A 20630-nucleotide genomic window follows, 5' to 3' on the forward strand; every position below is an offset into this window, starting at 1 on the left:
TTATTTTTTCATTTTATACACAATCCATACACTAGACAGACTATCTCCAAGCTTCTATCTATGCATTATGAGATCTGGTTTATAATGTGACTGTTCTTTGAAATGGCTTGGGCACAGCTGTATTTTTGGTAGCGCAGAAATGCAGTCCTCTTAAATGAAGGTCAACTGACAAGGTCTCATTCATGCAGTCTGGGACCATTCTGTTCAAAGATGAAGACAGGATAAGGGCCGTACAAGAACTCTACAAATTTTAGGATCTTCCTATTATGCTATGGCTTTTACACAGTCCTCATCTCTCACTGCGGAAAAAATAACCGCCTGACCAAATGACCAGACTCAAAAGCGTATTTTAAAACAGGTTTTATAAGTTTTCAAATGGCTGCCTCTCTCTCTCTCTATATATATACACACACACCCCTATTTGTATGTATACATACATGCACACACACACAAATTCACCTTTAAGAACTCCCACTGTGAATAAATGTCTAAGATGACAGACTGTGCCAGTCAGCGCAGACACAGGTGAGGTTCACTGCAACTATTATTTCTGCTACTCACATGTTAGCAAGTATCAGTCATGCATAATGATCCTGTGGATTTCACAGTTTATCTGAGGGAAATCTTCCTTAAGCAGCAAGACCTCTTCAGCTCTCCTTCAGCCCTCACATCTATCCTGTTACTTCAAATAGTTACTTCGCCTTTGAAAAGTCTACTGTCAGTGACAAAAAACAAACAAGATTTTTTTTTTCCTACAGCAATCTGTTGCAAAGCAAGATTCCCTCACTGGAAAACTGAGCACTTAGGTGGCAGGAAATAAAAATGAGTAAGCCGCTAAGAGCAGACAATGTTTTGGAACAGAGTTAGGCTTTCAATGCCAAGATCTCAATGAGAAAAAAAACAAAACCCCAAAGTGTAACAAGATTCCTCTGTTATGACACTCTGGAACTTTCTGTACACGCTTAGGAGGGCTTCACCAGTCACAAGCAGATTCAATTTCATGAAGACTCATCCAATCTGGTGGTGCTCTACTTTCATGAGAAAAACACCAAAACAAAATAGCAGTGTCATCTTTTGAGAAAGGGCAGCATGGTAATTTTACGTGTAGCTCAAAAGGCTGGTAATAAGTACAAAACCTCACACATTTCTATTTATTCCTGTTCTTCTAAAAAGACAGTTCGAAAATGTACGAAAAACCAACTATTCAAGAGCTTATGCCAGGCTACATATTTCTTCCTTATTTCTCATCTTCTGCATTGTCATATTCTTGGGTAAACGAATATATGCCTATTTTGAAGGAAGAGCAAAAACCCTTATCTTTTCACCCAGACATTTTTGTCACTGACTAGTGCCTATTTTGAAGAAAAACATCTGAAAATTACATAAAAATAATGACAAGGCACTACCAGTATGAAAGCTGTTCTAAAAAACCCCCAACTTTTCATTGCCATCAGATCTCAATCAACTGGGATCAGATACTCTAGGTAGCACATTTTCCATTCGAGATGACAGAGGTGCCTTAGATTTAGTGATTTCATTAGCTCAGGGCAGCTTTGTAGAAACACAGTTAGTTTACTTCCCAGGCCAGCAGGGCTTCAGAAACAGCACTGCCACACAGCATGGAGCTACTATTTATAAATCTTGCAAGCATCTCATGTATGCCGCAGCATTATTTCAAGAACAAGCAAGCAATTCTACACAGAGTCATCAGAACTTATTAGCTCCAGCCACGCGGGACCTGAACCGATTCCACCAGACCATTCAGAGTAGGCTGATGCATCTATTCCCTGAAGGTCGACGCTCCACAAGGCTTATTAGATTGTGTGCATTATCATGTGAACACACAGATCCAATTTTAATCTGGCATTGGTCCCAACCAACCTGCTAGTGAGAGAAGTACAGAGATTCAAGAGACCTGCTCTAACTTTCCCTGCTGCATCCAGTGTTTCCCACGTTACTGACATACCTCCTTGCCCATTCCCTTCCCCCAGTGCACTTCAGATAAGTGAAAGTTAATTACACATAACAAAAAACCCTCTTCTTGTCATTAGGCAAACCCAGCATAGAAGTACAGATACTGGTGCGCAGCTCCAGACTGCGCTGTGTAGAGTCAGCGGGGGGGGACAACCCAAAAACACCACCAAAGGAAAATGGCAAAAAATAAAAGAGTTTTTCACAGCAAAGAAATCTTCTCCATAAAAGGTGACCTAGATTCTAAAAAAAAAGGGATTCCCTTTTTGTATTGTACCCAGGCCTCATTAAATTAAGAAGGAATTTTTATTCTATTTTATTGCTTTGCTTGCTTACCTAGAAATGCAATAGAAGTAGAAAACGACTGTTGGTTTTTCTGCACTATTATGCTTGTTACTGACACTAATAGAATTACAGGGCTTTTTATATTTGGCAAAATAAGTAACTCCAAAGAAAACACTAAGATGGAGATCCAAAGGTGGGGGGGGAGGAGGAGGGGAGGGGAGCAGGGAAAAAGGTCAGGTTTGGTCTCTGAAAAGTTATTTCTTTTCTTCTGCAGTGTAAATCATAATACTTGCACATAAGTAAAGCACAAACATGCATTAACCAAAAATTACAGAAAAAGCATTTGTAGAAGTCTGAATGCTTAGTTACGCAAATCCTTGAGAGAAGACTTAAAAGAATCTGCAATGTGCAACCCATCATCCAAGGTCATGAGATTTGTAGGGATTTTAAGAGGATGATAGTTTTTTGTGTTTTTAAGGGATTGGGTTGGTTTTTTTTTTTTTAGATGACAGATGCTTCCTATAAATTTACTCTACTTTAGTGAAATGGATCAGTGATAGAAAGCTTTGCAGATGCTGATTAAGAGTTACAAGAATATATCTCTCTATTACAGAAAAATATAATCTTTAATTTTAGGCCAAATTTTATTAATTCAGCATTATTACATTAAATATATCCAGTATTTTTTTCTGTTAAACACACATATCCCTACAGTATGCATTAATGATTCTTAATATTATATCTTGAGATAAGATGCAAGATGCAAGACAAGATGCAAGAGAGCTGTCTCTGACTACTACTTCTGTTAGAAGCCAGTAAATTACAGAAAATAAAAACCCTGGAGTTTAAGTTTGAAATATAGTTTAGGTTAGCAGAAAAGAATAAAAATTGTCTAGTTGTGAACCAATATTCTCTGTCAATTAACATAATACAAACTAAGCTCTAAGGATTTCCTCTAAATCATGTATTTGCGGACTAGGAGTCCTGATGACTCTGACTCTACATTAGTAATTTATGTGAAAAAAATCCTCAGGCTCACGAAATTAATCTAGAATCTTACACTGATTACAGAAGGAATTATGAATTGAATAACTTTCAGACGAAAAGCATGATATCCACAGCATAGTTTCCTTTTCCTTGGAAGTCACTAAAGGGATGCTATCATTTAACTTTAATGAGAATTTCAAAAGTGGAAAGTCTGGAAGGAGACTGGCAACCAGGGGTGCGCAAAGTCATTTTGTATGGTAACTTGATTTCTTTGTTCATCAGAAGCATATACAAATGAACATTTACTTCCAAAGGATTTTTGCCACAAAACAGAATTAACTTTGAAATAACTGGAAATCAGTTCAATTATATTAAGCACACTACGTGATAAAACTCAGCACATATTAAAATCAGCTTTTCATTAATATACACTGACTGGAAACTACTTCAAGTTGAGGGAATCATTAACATGGAACAACATTAGGAAAAAACAGATACATGAAACTGGCTGGCCAAGCTGAAGTAGTTCTATCAAACTAGGTGGTGTGCAAGGTGTCTGGAATAATTTTAGTTCCCCCAACATGTCAAAGAAAGGGCGGCAGAGAATTCCTCTTAAAAGAGGACTTATTCTCCATTTTATGATCCAGGTTTTCTGTTGGATATGAACAAATATTGCTTAAATTTATTACAGGGATAGAACCTCTTGGACCACTGGAGAAAGGATTTTTCCACAGATTTTGTTGTTTTTCCTAGTTTAAGCATCTGTGCTTAAAGAAAAGGCTGCAGGCATTTAAGACACTTGCTAAAGCTTTGTTATTTCTGCTGTAAAGCCTGCATGTCCCACAGAATTAGCTGTAAATGAGAATACCTACAGGATGGAGCTGTAGGAATTAATGTACTAAAGCTATGGAGGAAACGTAACAATGGGAAGAGTCAATACAGGTCTCAACCCCAAGACACATGAAATTCCGGCAGCTCTGAAAATCCAGCTCTTCAATTTCACATTATTTATCACATGAACTAAACATCCGTGTCATCAATTTCAACTTCAAAACCAGGAATTTTTGAGGCTGACAAAACGCCTCCATACTCACGGACAAACCATATACAAAGGGAAAAAAAAATTAGTGAGCAGATGAACAGTTGGATCTACTCTTTTAATCAGTATCACCAAAAAAAAAAAATTTCTACGTAGCTCATCTAGCAGTCCAAGGAAAAGTGCTGGGCAGGAGGTCTGCATCCTGGTGATGAACCTGATGGGTCAAGACTGTTCAAATCATTGGAAGAGAAGTGCTGGATGCATCAAGAGCCTGAAGACAGCCTAAGGGAAAAGGATCTTTCTGTGCCTGTTGCAGGAAGGAATCACACAGAGAGAAGGGGCTGGACAGGTGGTAACAGCTGGAACAATGCATTTTTCTCCGGAGGCAGAAGAGCTAGTGGCCTATTAACTCCCATAGGATGCCACCTTCTTGCTTTAAGAGATTTGATATGTAGTATCAGTTCTTCCATGAAGTCCCACTTTCTGTAAGAATTTAAGTTTTCATTTCAAATTCTCATGCTGGGGGTGTGAGGGTGGGTGTTAGGGGCAAGTCATAAGGTAAGGGGAAAACCAGAAGTCTTATTTTCCACAGTTGTTCTTTAAACTGCCTGCGAACGTTTGGTACTTCTGCTGGTTGGCCTTCTCTCCCCTGCTGTGCTGAATCAAAGCTTCATAAAGTCCCTGCTCTTCTCAGAATGCAAAAGGAACACTTGTGACAGGCAGAAAATAATACTGCTGGCACTGGATTGTCAGTTCATCAGGGGAGAACCGCGCAACCAAAAATACTGCACAATACAAATGAAATTATGTTGTCCATCCCCTGGAAAAAAACCCCTGCATTTAGCACTTGAGATCAGCAATAATTGGATGCAAAGCCTGGGGGAAGACATGAAAAATCAGAATACAGAAAAGAAGGAAGATGTGATAAAGCAAACAACACATTATTGAGGAAAGAAACGTGTCTGGACAGTAGTCCAATATGCAAAATTTGGCTAACATACAAAACGAGAACAGAAATAAAGTAGACCAAAACCATTTTGTATTTTGGCTTTTCAACTGAATTTTGAAGCACTCCAAACCTGTGTTCCTCACAGGAAGCTGTGATAGGAGAATGGATTGAATTCCAGTTGGATACCTAGAATGTCAGTTTACTTGATAAAAAAAATACAAGCTTCAGAATTATGAAACATCCCCTTGAAATGTTTCCTAAGGCAGACGGAATAAGAAGTACCCTCCTGACTTGAAAAGATCACTTGGTCTTTTCTCTCTCTCTCACAACTTTGCAAGTTAGGGGATGTGCTTATATTCCTTACTGAACGATATAACAATTACCAACTACTCATTAGCAAACAAAAATATGCATGTTTCAGAGTAACTGGAAACCTTTTCTAGTTCTATCACCATTACAGATTGGTCTATATTGCTGCATTTCTGTTTTAAATTTAAGATATTCAGAGATTAATGAAATCACTAAGTTTGAGGCTTGGGTGCGGTTAGAATACAGTGCAAAATCTTGACCATTTATAAAAAAATGCAGCAAGCGTAAGCTGGGTTTCACAACTAACTAAGCAATGGTGAAAATCTGCTAAGGAAAATAAGGCAGGCAACACTGACACTTGTGGTCATTTCTAGATTGCTGTTTTTCATGCAGTTACAAACGTGCTTGTGATAGTTAAGAAACATATTGGGATCACAAAGTAGCCAAGCAAATTCACAAATATTCTACAACCCTGTCCTCTCCACTCTACATGACTTATTGGAAAAGTATTCTTTTTTGAAGCAAAGAGAAGAATGGCCACTGGCCATATGGGTAATAATTCGTAACACAGAAAATTAAAACTAAGCATTTATGACATTCTGTATTAACACATTTCCAGAAGGGGGGGGGAAAAAGTTTAAAAGCAAAAATAACCAACCTTGAAAATGTTGCCATTAATCGTTTTGAACTGTCACTTGAAAGGTTCTCAACACATTACAGCTGAAATAATACTACATTTTACTATGATATAATGGAATAAACTTTGCAAAGTACTCACGGAGTATCCAGAAAGCACAGTCCATATGGGAACATTCAGTTGACATGTCAGCTATGATGTACATATTTAGTTTAACTTTCATGGGACTCGTGGCCACCAGGCAGAAAATTACCAAGCAGTACACACCTGACTATCGCAACTACTCTAAATTGATTTCAGAAACTTCTATCAATGTTGTCAAGACAGAACTTTATTTAATGGTTCAACCTTAGGGTCCGATTTATTTTAAAACCAGTTAGACAAGATTCTGCTGATACCCTCTAAAGATGACATGTAGAAGGTTTTTTAAGTTTTTTGAAGAAAATATTCCAAACCTACACACCTTTGTTTTGCATAAGTACACTTCGTATAGTTCACAGTTGTCACGTGCACAGGTTATTCTAAGTAGACATCTTTTCTAATTCCTTGCATCTGCTTCTAGCTTTGCCGAATTCACTGAACAGTCAAGCTTTCACTGGCCATGGTAACTCTATAGTGTTCCTTACACACATGCTGTACATCCTCACATCAGAGTAACTCCTTCTTAGTCTTAATAGATGGCAGCATTTCAAACACTATCACCGCAGCTTCTAATTTAAGATGTAACCATAGTAACATTACAGAACATACTACTCCTTGGATCAAGAACAAGCAGTCCACTGACCCTTCATGGTGAGATTTAGCTGAAATAAAGCTCATTCCAACCTTCAGCCCAGCAAGATTACTCAAACCTTCAGGCCATATTTCCAGTACAAAGCAAGCTCTGCCCTCCTGAAACACCCAGAAACATACAGTACCATATAAAATACAGAAGAAAGCGCTATAAAAGAAAAGGAATTTCGTCCTGAAACTTTGACTCTCTAAAGCTACATCAGTCACACCCAGATAGAAAATAGTAGAAAAAAAATCAAAGCTTTTCCTTACTTTTCCGTAAGATAAGCAAAGACCTGCTCATCCTTTAAAAGCAAAGAATGAGTGAACAGAAGAAATTGTTCATTAAGATTTAAGAATTGAGTATTCGATTTGTTCATGTGGCAAGATGACAAATTTTACGCATATGAACAGGCAACAGCTCTGCCTGAACTTTACAAGCTATGCACAAGAGATATGGTCATACAATTAAAAGCCAAAGCTGATGTCTGTTCCCACCTAAATTTACTTTAAAACAGGTTCTATTTAGAAAAAATGGTCCTTGGGATTTTTGTACCTTTAATATTTACTAATGAGCATTTACAGAAAAATAAAAACAGCTCTGCCCACCCCAATGTGTAAACATTCTACATATAATTCACAAACCTTCAGAGATACACTTCAGGTATAGTGAAGCAGCAGTAAATTACGTGGAAACACTATGGATTTTAATAACCACTCTGCTGAGATTTAGATTTGCTTCCTGTATACAATGTTGTGTGTCTTATCTTAAAATTCAAAAATCAGAAGCAGATTTACATGATGGTATTTGAAAAAACATTACTTGCTTCTATGTAAATCAACACCGGTAAATTAACTACATGAATATCTCGCTTGATTTCCTACTCGTAGCTCAGAATGCAGCAAATTGACAATACTCCTAGCCAAACTCTGTCACATATTTGTATAGATACAGCAACAGATTATATAAAGTTCTGTATATTATATAGGGTAAGGATAAGAAAGCTTTGTGTGTTTAAGTGGAAAATTCAGTAGACTGAGCACACATGCAACCTTTCAAAGCACTGTTTCCCAATTATTCACAAACGTCCCAGAACAGTAAGTGGTGCTGGACACAGGTCTCCTCTCTCGTGCCACCGCCCCGCTGACCCCCCTCCATTTTTTAAATAAAAAATTTTTAGAGTGGAGAAGATACAAGTTTTACTGATATGCACGTTGTATTTATAATTAATATTTAGGGAATATGCTCATGCTCCTAAAATGTCCTCAAATAGGATCATAGGATTTGTGGAAATTGTCATTAGGATAGGAAATGCATACATTAAAAACAACACTAAATTAATAGAGAAAGTTAGTGTACATAGGTGATTTAGTTAGGAGGATATAAATCTGATTATGTTTCTAGTAAATTATCAGAACATGCATCTAGAATCATAAAACACACTGACTGCCTGGGGAAGCCTTACTTGCCGGTAAAGGATGTACCTACCCCTAATCCTACTAATCAGAAATACCATATGATAGGGCAATTATATTTTCTTTATCCTTTGGCTAAAAACAAAACAAAACAAAACCAAAACAGTCTAAAGAGCTAGTCATTAACTTTTCAAAACAGAGTGGACAAACACAGTGACTAATAAATACTTGGGTAAGTATGCTGGTAGCTTATTTTATTTGTAACATGTAGTAAATATAGTAAGATGCTTCAGCATAGAAGGGTCAGTTGTTGAAAGGACAGAAGTGAAAGGAACACAAGTTTCATTAGGACCAGAAAGACAAATTCTATAATATAGGTATGTCTGTAACAGACAAAAGACATTTTAGAACCATCAATAATTGAAATCAAGTGCTCCCGATACTGCAATACCAGACTTCGACCTTTACCAAGGAAGAAAGCCATTAACAGCAGAAAGGCAGCTTAACAGTATGTGCTTATACATTAGTGTCGTCCAGCTTAATTGACTAACCTAAGATTACAAAAAGCAGCTTTTATAGAGTAAGCATGTGTAAAGGAAGTATGAGCAAAGAAATACATTTTTTCTTTGGCATTAAGGCACAAAAGATTTATACTCTAAGAGAGCCAAATGGGTTAAATCAAGCTTCAGTATTTAAATGCTTATAATTCCTTTGCAGTGCAGAACAGCTTTTGCAATATGGGAATAGAACATCTAGCATTAAAAATCCCCTAGAGAATCATAAGTTACAGTGTCAAGGAAAAGTGAAAACAATTTGAAAAAACCCTCAATCATTCATTTAATAATCATACAATTTTTATACTAGTCACCTATCATTGTGCTTGAACTGAGTATGTATCATTTATCAAATAGGAAAAAGAGCCTGTAAAGCTTTCTGGCTGCCTTCGGATTTAGTCAAAATGAATGCAAACAATCACGTGGGATTCAGCCAAGCAATGACGTTAAATTCTGCTCTGTCAGAAGACAGCATCTGTCAAAGCCCACATTTAAACTGCTGCCTGCCTGTGCAGCAGCTGAAGAACTACGGAATGGATTTTATAGACCAGAATCCTCGGTTAAAACAGCTCAAACCCATTTCTATTACTGCCTAGCAACAATGAAGGAAGGAACACAGGGAAATCCTATTACTGAAGGCAAGTGAACCACTACACGCTAGCAGTCCCTGCTAACATTACCATTAGAAATATGGATACTGAAGAGAAGAGAACACAGCACTGCATTGTCCGACAAGGGAAACACCAGATGTAAAAGCTCCAATACATCGGCCGTGAACGCCAGACAGCCCCGACCAGAACAGAAACGAGAACTACTGTCCTTTTGTTTGAAGGATGAACAAAAAGCCCCAAGACAAGGACAACACTTATGAGCAAGGAAGGTAACACAGCAACGAGCAGACAGATGGACAGACTGGATACTGTGAAAAGCAATCGCAGGAAGCAGACTGTTGGGGGATGTGCGCATGTTCGATAGCATCTTTTCTGCTGAAGTGATGGCGTGCCAAAACTATTTTCTGTGGGTATAATCCTCGCACCATAAATGGCCTGGCCAAGGAAGGTATGTCAAATCCTTGTGTGTGATATTCATTTGATTGTCTGTTACCTTTTCAGCCATTACAGATAATGGTCGTTCCTAATTTGCAGAGCCCCAAGATAACATGCCTCTGAACAGGGAGAAAGAATTCTAGCAGGTTTCCTCTCCCACAGCACAATGACACTACCTTACACTTATGAAACGCATTGCTGTCAGTCTGCACAGGGTTGGTGTGCCTAGAGAAGAGGGATTAAAGGGATAATGTTGCTACTGTAATGATTGCTTTTAATTGAGAAATTAAAAACTCAAAACCCTCCAATATAAAAAAACCAGTTAGAAATCCTCTCAAACTAGGTCAGAATTAATCCTTATCTGAAGTAATCTTAAAGCACTTGTAAAATGACCATGATGTGACACAGTGAGAGCAGTGAACCATCAAAACAGACCACGCAGTCAAGTAACATTATCTTAAAAGTACCTTCAGACCTTTTTACACTTGCTTTTCCCCCCCCGAAACACAAGCAAAATGTCATCAGGCTAGTATCAGCCAAGCATAAACTGGGAGCATGCAAAAGATTGGACATGATTTAAACCATCAGCAGTGCAATCAGGCACCACATTTTACAAGTAACACCAAGCTCCCCCGACATCCCATAAGGAAACCTTCAAACACTATACACTCAAAATGGTGAGCACATAACTTATCTCATGCCATCATTACAATTTCTGTTTAATATGAAAATACTGTTTAACTTTGATTGTAAAATGACATTTCATCTAATTGCCATTCATTTCTATTTATTGTTGAAATATAAATGCTTCATCACTAGTGGCAAACAAACAAGATGAATATTTGCAATACAAATTTAAGACCTAAATCTATACCAATTTAATACACCACAGAAAGAAAGTGCTTATCTGCAGAATCTACCAATAAGCTATAATAAATCATTAAACGTCAATATAAATGCGCTTTCTTTGCCCAAGGCAATGCTAACATGCAATAAAACAACTGCAGCTGGAAAGAGTTCACATACCTAAGGATGCAGCATACAACAGTCACTGGTTTCAGATCACTTTTCAGACACTTAGAAGGTAAAGCCACTTTCCAAAACTTTTAAAACAAAAGAGCCTATCCTCAGGCAATGCTTCTGGAGAAGCATGCCTAGCAAGTGGTGCGACTTTCGTATCTGACATTTAAAAACCTGCACATCAAACCTCATCCCGAGTACTGTTTTGTGCAAAAGATTCATGTGGTTTGTAAGTGAACTCGGGCACATTACATGAGGCCTAATATGCAACCGCTGCTGCTGTTTATCCGAATACCGACTCAGGCTGCCTTTTGAACTCTTCCCTCTAATTAAAGAGTTTGCCCACACAGCTAATCAAAATACGAAAATCCAGGACATGTGAATAGGAAGTCGAATGCTTCAATCTGCAAAGCTATAATTATAGAGCAGAACTGAAAGTACAAGGAACTGAAACACCAGCAGAGCACAGATCACAAATAAAAATTCAAGAGGCATTCACAGTTTATATATTTGGCATTTGATAATGCATCAGTGACTGCACAGTCAAGTGCCAAAAATGAAGTAGAACTATTATAAATCATACCTCCAAAATGCAGAGCGACATGCAACAACACACCTTCAGAGGACAAGGTGATTGTATAGAGACCTTTTGCTATGCTTAGGCTTTTTTACTTACTGCCAATGGTTGGTGCCTGTTCATAAGACTTCCGTGAAATGAAATTTTAAATATTTAGGCACAAGCAGTAATGCTCTAACCCTAATTAAAAAGTGAGAGAAAAATAGTATTTTTATGATACTATTTGATGTGGTTTTAATATATATAGATAGCTGCTTACGTTATATTTAAACAATGCATCCTGGCATGTAGTATTTTTTTAAAGGAGCAATTGCTATTGCTGTATTTCAAATGCTTAATACTCACTATATATTTTGAAATGTTTTACACCTGAATTACAAAGAAAATGAGACACAAAGTTATTTGGTTTTTTCAGTCAATAGTTTTATGAAGCTGAGAAATACATGTGGGTCCTTCCCCCATCCACACAATGCCTTTTTAAAGGGTAAACCGAGATTGAAGATTTTCTAGGAAACTCCCACCTTGAAAAATCAAGGAAATATGTACATAAGAAATTACTCTCTTTAAATTTCTTATGATTCTAGTTCCATCCCTTACTGTAAAACTTATTTTAATGTGCACAACGTGAGCATGCAGCCTTAAAAAAAAAAAAAAAAAAAAAGGTTTCAGCCATTACAACTGCCTTTTCTGGGACACTTTCTCGGTGCATCATGGAAAGACAGCACCTGAAAACAGTTTCCACAAATGTGTACGTAACTTAAGATTTCGCCTGTCACCATATGAAAGTAGGTGCACAACAAAACACTACCTCAATTAAAAATTAAACATAGATTAGTAGTGCAGTGCAGACTTGCTGAAGTATTTGCATCTAATGACTGCAGTTTTAGGCGTGGAACAATTCAGTGTGACAAAATTAATCCAAATTCTAGCTGCTACTCCACATTCATGAAATTCTGGTTTTGACTTTCTTCCTAAACTGCATATGCATGCAATGGAATCATAATTCTTTAAATATTCCCACTGTTGCCCTCCTAACTGGTATCAAACAATTAATTTCCCTGAGATCTTGGGTACCCTTTGAAGTGACATTTATGTTTACTTATGCAAACACAGTCTTCCCAAATAGCTGAGTGTTCATTTAAAACTCACTGCACACGGCAGAGAAACTAAAAGTTATTAGTTTTGAGGGCAGGCTTTTATTTTCTAAGCATGCAAAAGCAGGTGCAAGTGGTCAGATAAGCATAAGTCTTCTACATTTGGGGCTTATTTTCTTTTACGTAAGGATAATGTGCGAGTTAAAGCAGCATAAAAAGTGTCGTGTGGAATTTCAGGTTAATTCTCAAGCTGCATACTTTAGACTAAACACATGTTTAACAGCTGTAGACTGGAAAATAATTTTTAGAAAGATAGCTCAGTCTCTTGTAAGTGGCATCAGTCCAAAGCAGTTTAAAAAAAAAAAAAAAAAGAAATCAGATACTTTCAGTGAGCTTGAGAACAAAATTCATGAATGCTGTGTAACAGCACAACGGCAGGGAAGAGCTTAATAGATCACTAGGCAAATATTTTGCTATTTCAGAAAGAGACTTAAGGAGCAGTGTCACCTTTTTAGATACGTTTACACTGTCACAAAGCACCGTTAGCATCCCCACTTCCTTGCTCCTCCTGGCGGAGGCTGGCACGAGGGACAACTCTGACTCCGTGCAATGCTGCTTCCCCCTTGCTTCCAAATATTGTGAATGAGGCATCTTCTGCGTACGCGTCATTTTGTTTATATATAAACTGACATACAGTAATTAAAATAAAGCTCAGTTATACAGGTCTCTCCCGACCCTTTTGAAACACAAATTTTCCCGTACATGAACCAGGCAGATTGAATGTTGTCACACACATACAATTTAATGATACATTATTCAACTGCCATCTCATCTTAAATTACTTCCTTACAATGTAAAATCCTGTAATTTCCCATATAACATGTCACTTAGTTTTTAAATGCAGAAATTAATCCAAATACTGGTTTTAGAAGATAGCAAAGCAATTAATAAATTACACATTTATATTAGAAATAGCATTTTCTATGGACTCTTGTTCAACTGTCATCCTTTTTCCTATACAAAACCCTAGGGCCCAGAAATAAATTAGAGCAAATTGAAAATCACAAACGAATTGCTACTATGCAGTGAAAGGTTCATTTACGAGATGATGTGATCAGCTTTTAATATGCAGCATCATGAAGCTGCCATATTGACTCTGCTCTTGAATATGAAAAAAATTTACGAGAAAATGAAGCACAGACTACTTTGGCGCTTCTTCCTACAGTTACAGCTGCTGGTAACAATACTTGAAATTTCTGTATACTAAAAGCATAGTAGTTATATATAAATTTATAGAGAAAAAACCCAAAAATCATGTTCATCATGTTTGCCAGAAACTTAGTGCTGTGCAATTTTACTTCCAGTTAATACGAACATTTACCTGATCTCTGCCTACCAAAAATCAACAGCTTAATTTTATATTGACTGCATATGAGCCTGGCACAACAGCCAAATGTTCCATTCAGTATTTTTCTTCATCGTGGAGCAGAAGGTTAAAGGTGCCTGAAAGGTGACCGAAAACGTAATCCTGCGTTACCATCTGAGGGCTGTGCAGTGAGGTTACTGGACCCTGAAAATTAATTTTGACAGGTGCATCTTCTCATTGACTTTCCGAACACAGTCGGGGCCGGTGGAAACACGCCAAGCAGTGTACTGTGACTAACACAGCTCTGCCATAATCAACCTTGCGCCGTCTGTCCCACCACCAATACATGACCATTTTACAAAAAAGGTTTTTAAACTATGAGCCGTACTAGCCTCTGCATGTCAAATCAATTTTAATTAATGCCAATAAACCTTCCATCTGGTATCAAGGCCTTTTCATTCAGTCCTTCTCCAACACTGTAGAAGGATTTCACAGTCAGTATACATGAAGCTATTTACGTCTACTTCACACTTTTTCTGCTAACATGATCAATTTTTTTTTTTTCTTCCCCATTTTATCTTTGGTACCCAGGATGTTTGTCAGAACTTTTACCGTGAAAAAAGCATTTTTAAAAGCTAACAAATCCAGTCAACTTTAATCATAAAACAAGGTTGGCTTTTAGCATAAAAATCAAACCTTGTTTATAGTAACATGGGCTGTTTTTTCAAAAAAATTAACTCAATTTTATGTTTATATCTACTTACTCATTGTAACCTTTTATATCATGAGCATGTAAAATGAAATATTTCTGATTTTCTTTTTTAATTCTTTGCAGAGTGAGCCACTTGCAGACGATTACTCGACATGAACAAAAGAAAATGAATACCAAAGAATAGCAGTGGGTTCAAAAACGATCGGAAAAGCATTTTGCTTGGCCATTGTCTCATATCCCATCATTGGATTCTTGCAACATGCTTCAGTGGAGAAGACGACACTGCTGCTTTGCAAAGATGACCTGGAATACCAAAAGGTCTCTGTTTCGCACCCATCTTATTGGCCTGATCTCTCTCGTATTTCTTTTTGCTATGTTTCTGTTCTTTAATCATCACGACTGGCTGCCAGGCAGGGCTGGATTCAAAGAAAATCCCATGGCTTACACTATACGAGGATTTAGATCTACAAAAAGCGAGACAAACCACAGCTCTCTAAGGAACGTGTGGAAAGACGCCATACCTCAGACGCTCAGGCCTCAAACAGTCACCAACTCCAACAACACGGACCTGTCACTGCAAGGAGTAACTGGTTTGGAAAATACACTCAGTGCCAATGGAAGTATTTACAACGAAAAAGGTACCGGGCACCCAACTTCGTATCACTTCAAGTACATCATCAACGAGCCTGAGAAATGCCAAGAGAAGACCCCTTTTCTAATATTGCTCATAGCTGCAGAGCCGGGCCAGGTGGAAGCTAGACAAGCTATTCGGCAAACTTGGGGTAACGAAAGCCTGACACCTGGCATCCAAATTGTTCGTATTTTTTTGCTGGGGTTAAGCATCAAGATAAATGGATACCTCCAGCGTACCATACTAGAGGAAAGCAGACAGTACCACGACATCATTCAACAAGAATACTTAGACACCTATTATAATTTAACCATTAAAACTCTGATGGGAATGAACTGGGTTGCATCTTATTGTCCACATGTTCCGTATGTTATGAAAACTGACAGTGATATGTTTGTCAATACTGAATATTTAATACACAAGCTTCTGAAACCAGAACTTCCTCCGAGGCACAAGTATTTCACGGGTTATTTAATGAGAGGTTATGCACCTAATAGGAACAAGGATAGTAAATGGTATATGCCACCTGATTTGTATCCAAGTGAACGTTATCCTGTATTCTGCTCTGGAACTGGTTATGTTTTTTCTGGGGATTTAGCAGAAAAAATCTTTAAAGTCTCCTTAAGCATCAGACGTTTACATTTAGAGGATGTATACGTGGGGATCTGTCTTGCCAAGCTGCGAATTGACCCCATGCCTCCACCCAATGAGTTTGTCTTCAATCACTGGCGAGTTTCTTACTCCAGCTGTAAATATAGCCACCTAATTACCTCCCATCAGTTCCAACCTAGTGAACTGATCAAATACTGGAACCACTTACAACAAAATAAGCACAATGCCTGTGCCAATGCAGCAAAAGAAAAAGCAGGCAGGTATCGCCATCGTAAACTGCACTAGAAGGACAACGCTCCCTCCATCAAACGTACTCCATGTGCAATTTGTAAATACCGCTGAACGCATGTACAGTGAAAATGGATGAGCTTAATGGGACAGCCTTTAGTTGATCCCCATCACATAGTGGAGTCTGAAAATTATTTTTTTAAGTTAAATTGATAACACTAATATTATGAAACTATAACCAAAAGGTTTTCCCAGCAAATTTGAGGAAAAAAGAAGACAGTATATAAGGATTTTTGTGTTAATGTGCAATAATAAGCATGCACACTTTGGTGGTACTATTGCTGATTTATGTGCCAATAAAATATCATTGAGCATATTCTCCACACTAAAATTTTATTTAAAAAAATGCATTCATCGCTCTAGTTCTCTTCAATGTAATGATTTCTTGTTATCTAGAATTGCTATAAAATGAAAAACTAAGGAAATGCACAAAGGGCAGATCAGTTTTACCTTCAAATACCACATTAAAATTATTATACTCTTCTTTAATGTACAATACATTTAGCAATGTCACATTTACATTTTAGTAAGACACTACCACTGAACTCTAACACTAAGCAAGTACTCCCTTTAAAGTAGATCCAGTTTTGGGAAGGTTGCTTATTTTGTTTAGGAAAGAGGGATAACTGAAATCAAAGTTCAGAAAACTGCCGCTTTGTACATCACCTTTGGAAATGCAAGCGGTGTTCTAGATTTCACTGTAGATCCAACTAGATTCTCCTCAAAGAGCTGACTAAAAGTTACTTAATTCTCTAGAAGTTATAGGACGAGCTCCTAAAATCTGGTGCCAAGTAACATTCATCTTGGCATCTTCATGCAAATTCATTGAATCTGCTATTTATTTCCTCACATAACTTCAAGGCAGCTAAAAGGCTGATCAGAAAACGCAAAATGGAACGTCAAGTCTTTCACTGTAGTCTCATTTGGTGGAAAGAGGGAGAAAACCAACCAAGCCTTGGTTGATTTTGCTCTTTCCTGCCTACCAGAAAAAGAAGGATCAGTCTAGTGAAAAATAGGTCTGCTAGAGAAAATTAAGCCACACACCTTACTTTATAGGTGGGGAAGACTAGGTCATAATAAGATTGAAAGTTCCAGATAGCAATATGGGCGAGAACAAAATCTAAGCAATTTTAAAAATTAAAGCCACAACACGTACCACTGAAAATAAATTGTGAGAAGTAGGTTAAATCTATTTACAGGTTTCCAGTTTTCTAACAAACAGAACTTTTAAAGCTTATTTTCCAACAGAGTTACAGCAGAGTTGTATCAGATTCAGGTTATTACTGTTTGTCACAGTGCCAGGGTAAACAATACCCACCTCTGATTTAGCCGCAAATGATGGAACTGTGATTAGTTTTCTGTTTGATTGGGACTTTTTAATTGGATAAAATACAAATATTTGATGTACTTTTATTATTTAATAAAATTGATTATATTTATGGTCTTCAGACTTCACTTTTTATGGGAAAGCTGCTCAGGAATAAATAAATTTCTAGCTTTAGCATTACTTGACTTTTGTAGTGTTCCCTAGTTCTTAAAGCCTAGTTTTCATACCATGCACAATACAGAAATCACAGCAGTTTTTTTTTCTTTGTAATGAAAAGACACATCATATTACTGAGCACTTCCAGCAGCCCTAAGGCTGTCTGTATGCAGGAACTTAAACTCATGAACAGACTGTATTGCACTGGACTAGCCCTCTGAAGAAATTCTAGGAGCTCCTATTGAAGATGGGTAAAGGAATTTGCTCGTCACCATTTTTTGCTGATCCTCCACCAAATTTTGTCATCTGCTGTATTTGAGGTATGATAATTATACATTTGTGCATTTCCAAGATACCTCAAATTGTAGAAATGTCCGTTTCTGGGGAAAGTAAATGTGTGTAAAAACAGTAACTCTCTGCAGAAGAGATTTCTCCAACTAGATTGAAAGTGCATCCACTTAGTTTATGTGATGACTATTGACGTTCATGTGAAAAAATGTCTTTGGGAGTGTTTTCAACACCCATTTGTAGTTTTCTTCACACTTAATCTGCCCGCTTCCTTCCAGCTAATGCAAGCCACAGTTAATATCCCAGTTGAAAGTCACCTGTCTTAACGATATGCAAGCTTTACACAATAGCGCAAGTTTTAGACAACCAGAGTGTTGAAAGCCAGCTACTACTCAAGAGTATTCGGTTCTGGAAGATGTACAATCCCATAAGTAATGCTGGCCAAGAACACAGTCCATCCTCTTGGAGAGGCCTTCAACACCGTTCCCTGCCTTCAGCACTTTCAAGCTAGGCTGTAATGTACTCTACTTGGATTTTACCAACTGGCTAGTTCAAAATGCTGTTACTGGCTTCTGGGTATAGTCCAAGAGGTTAATAACTAAACCGTAAATAGTTTGGCACTTGAATCATAAAGTTTGGCAGCCAAACAACCTCTCGGGTACTCCGCTTTGGAGCTCAAGCATGATGCCGATCTGCCCGAGCTTGGCAGAATTACAGTACAATGCCTACGAGTTCAGTATATCAAACTTCTTGCTAGTTAAAATACTAGTGAGGAGCATAAGATGTTAAGTAAAAAGCCATTTTTAATGCCCTTTTAAGGGTCCAACATAATTTTTAAAAATTTGTATTATTGTTTGGGTATAAGTTGAAACTACTCTACAAATATATTTGAATCATTATCAAGACAGCCAAAGGCTACTTAAATTGTTTGTATCCAAGTACTGTTTTCTTGCACAGCTCGTTACAAAGCTTTCAGAAGCAGGAGGGACAGCTTGTATGATGAAATATGCAATTATGGAATGAAAGATCTACATTCCATTCTCTGAATGTTTTTACTGTTTTCTAGCTTGTGTTTAAGCTATTTGCTCACTCTACTAGAGTATAAACACAGTTCATGTTAAAAATAGTGCAATAATGATTTATATCATTAAAATCTTTGACAAGTTCTCTCATTTCCTTTCCCCATAAAGCAAGGGAAAAAAAAAAGCATATTCATTAGCAATAGGATACAAGCTTGAATCTAAAAGTCTAACATGTCTGCAATGCAGTAAAAAAAAAAAACAAAAAAAGGATATAACTAGTTTACTCATTGAGGTATAGAAGTTTGCATAACATTTGCTTTAAATGTTTTTACTTCTCTGTGTGTCTGCTTCAGGTTGAAAACAAATCCAAAAAGTCATAATGACTCAAAACTTATAATAAGAAAAGAAATGCAACATCATCAGTACCATCATTATGGCAAAGAAAAATCTTTACATTTTTTAGATTAAAAAAATCACTAGAAAAGTGAAGCACGGTAACAAAAATCAGAAATTTGAATTCCATAATTCTTCCCTATTTATTTAACTTTCAACTAAATAAAGATTTACACATGGATACTAGATGACCAAAATGAAGTCCCACACAAAATTGTTATTCGCCAACAACAGAACTGTTCTTTTCATATCTCCAATTAAATCAGTGATGTGGGTTATTTGCAGATCACACATCAATGGATTTGAGCATGGAAAATGCACAACTACAGGTTATGGTGTAATACAACTGATCCTATTCCCAGCCATTGACAGGTTTTTCATGGGTGAAGTTCATGATCTGTTCTAGTCTGAAAAAAATTACAGGTAAAGGTACTTCCAAGTCTCAGTGGTTGGTCTGAGGGAAAATTCAGTGTCCATTAAGATCTTCAATTAAATGTTATAAATTATTTTTATGTCCTATAAATTTAAAATTATATGATGGCAGTAATTTAGAAGCAATGAGACAGACCGGCTTTCAGGTTAACCTTACTAGAATAGTAATTTAAAATTTGCTTTTCTTTGCAATGCAGTAATATAAAATGTGTCAGTCCATATTTACAAAATATTTTCAGAATATATTAACATGTTAAGACATGCATTAACTGTCTCAAAATCCATGCTAAATCAGGCACCGGAGGGGAGGGAAGCACCTAGAAGCCATTACTTTAGACTGCCCCCCCCCCAATTTTCCTGGTATGTTAACACAATCCCCAATCATACTTCAATCTAAAATACCTGCCTAATCCCACAGTGCAAGAAAATCTTATCTCTTGAATGAATACTCATTGCAATGTGTGAAAACTTCTTAGGAGGAGATGAAAGGGAGAGGGAAGATGCTAATATAGAAGCTACTACTTCTTACATTTGTGCTATTAGCAAGAACAGGCTTGTAACCGATTTGCAGAAGCATTGGTACTTGTTTACATATTTTTCCAATTTTAAAACCCATTTCTCAATCCCTATTTTATGTTGTCAAATAACACAAATAAATAAATATCAGACAATTACTTAATTACACTACGATAACTGCACCTATCAAATTCTAAGAGCATTATTGTCATTTTCATTTCAGATTGTTCTT

At 37.1% G+C, this 20630-nt stretch overlaps 2 protein-coding genes across 3 annotated transcripts in view; one reads left to right on the forward strand and one right to left on the reverse strand.

Moving 5' to 3' along the window:
• CDC73 (cell division cycle 73) overlaps nucleotides 1-20630 on the reverse strand; it is a 110519-nt gene that overhangs the window by 36489 nt on the left and 53400 nt on the right. The gene's annotated exons all lie outside the window — the stretch shown is intronic.
• On the forward strand, nucleotides 9406-19298 carry LOC142085054 (beta-1,3-galactosyltransferase 2). 2 transcript variants are annotated; one of them, XM_075156565.1, is made up of 2 exons: nucleotides 9406-9977; nucleotides 14857-19298. In XM_075156565.1, the coding sequence occupies exon 2, from the start codon at nucleotides 14993-14995 to the stop codon at nucleotides 16259-16261; it is 1269 nt and encodes a 422-aa protein (XP_075012666.1). In that variant the 5' UTR covers nucleotides 9406-9977; nucleotides 14857-14992; the 3' UTR covers nucleotides 16262-19298. The 2 variants fall into 2 exon arrangements, with proteins under 2 accessions (XP_075012666.1, XP_075012665.1); XM_075156564.1 differs by lacking the exon at nucleotides 9406-9977 and having other exon boundaries at nucleotides 13574-19298.

The sequence above is a fragment of the Calonectris borealis genome, chromosome 8 (assembly GCF_964195595.1).
Source record: "Calonectris borealis chromosome 8, bCalBor7.hap1.2, whole genome shotgun sequence".
Taxonomy (NCBI): Eukaryota; Metazoa; Chordata; class Aves; order Procellariiformes; family Procellariidae; genus Calonectris; species Calonectris borealis.

Coding starts and splice junctions, on each gene's coding strand:
- LOC142085054 (XM_075156565.1), top strand. CDS start 14,993: ATGCTTCAGTGGAGAAGACGACACTGCTGCTTTGCAAAGATGACCTGG.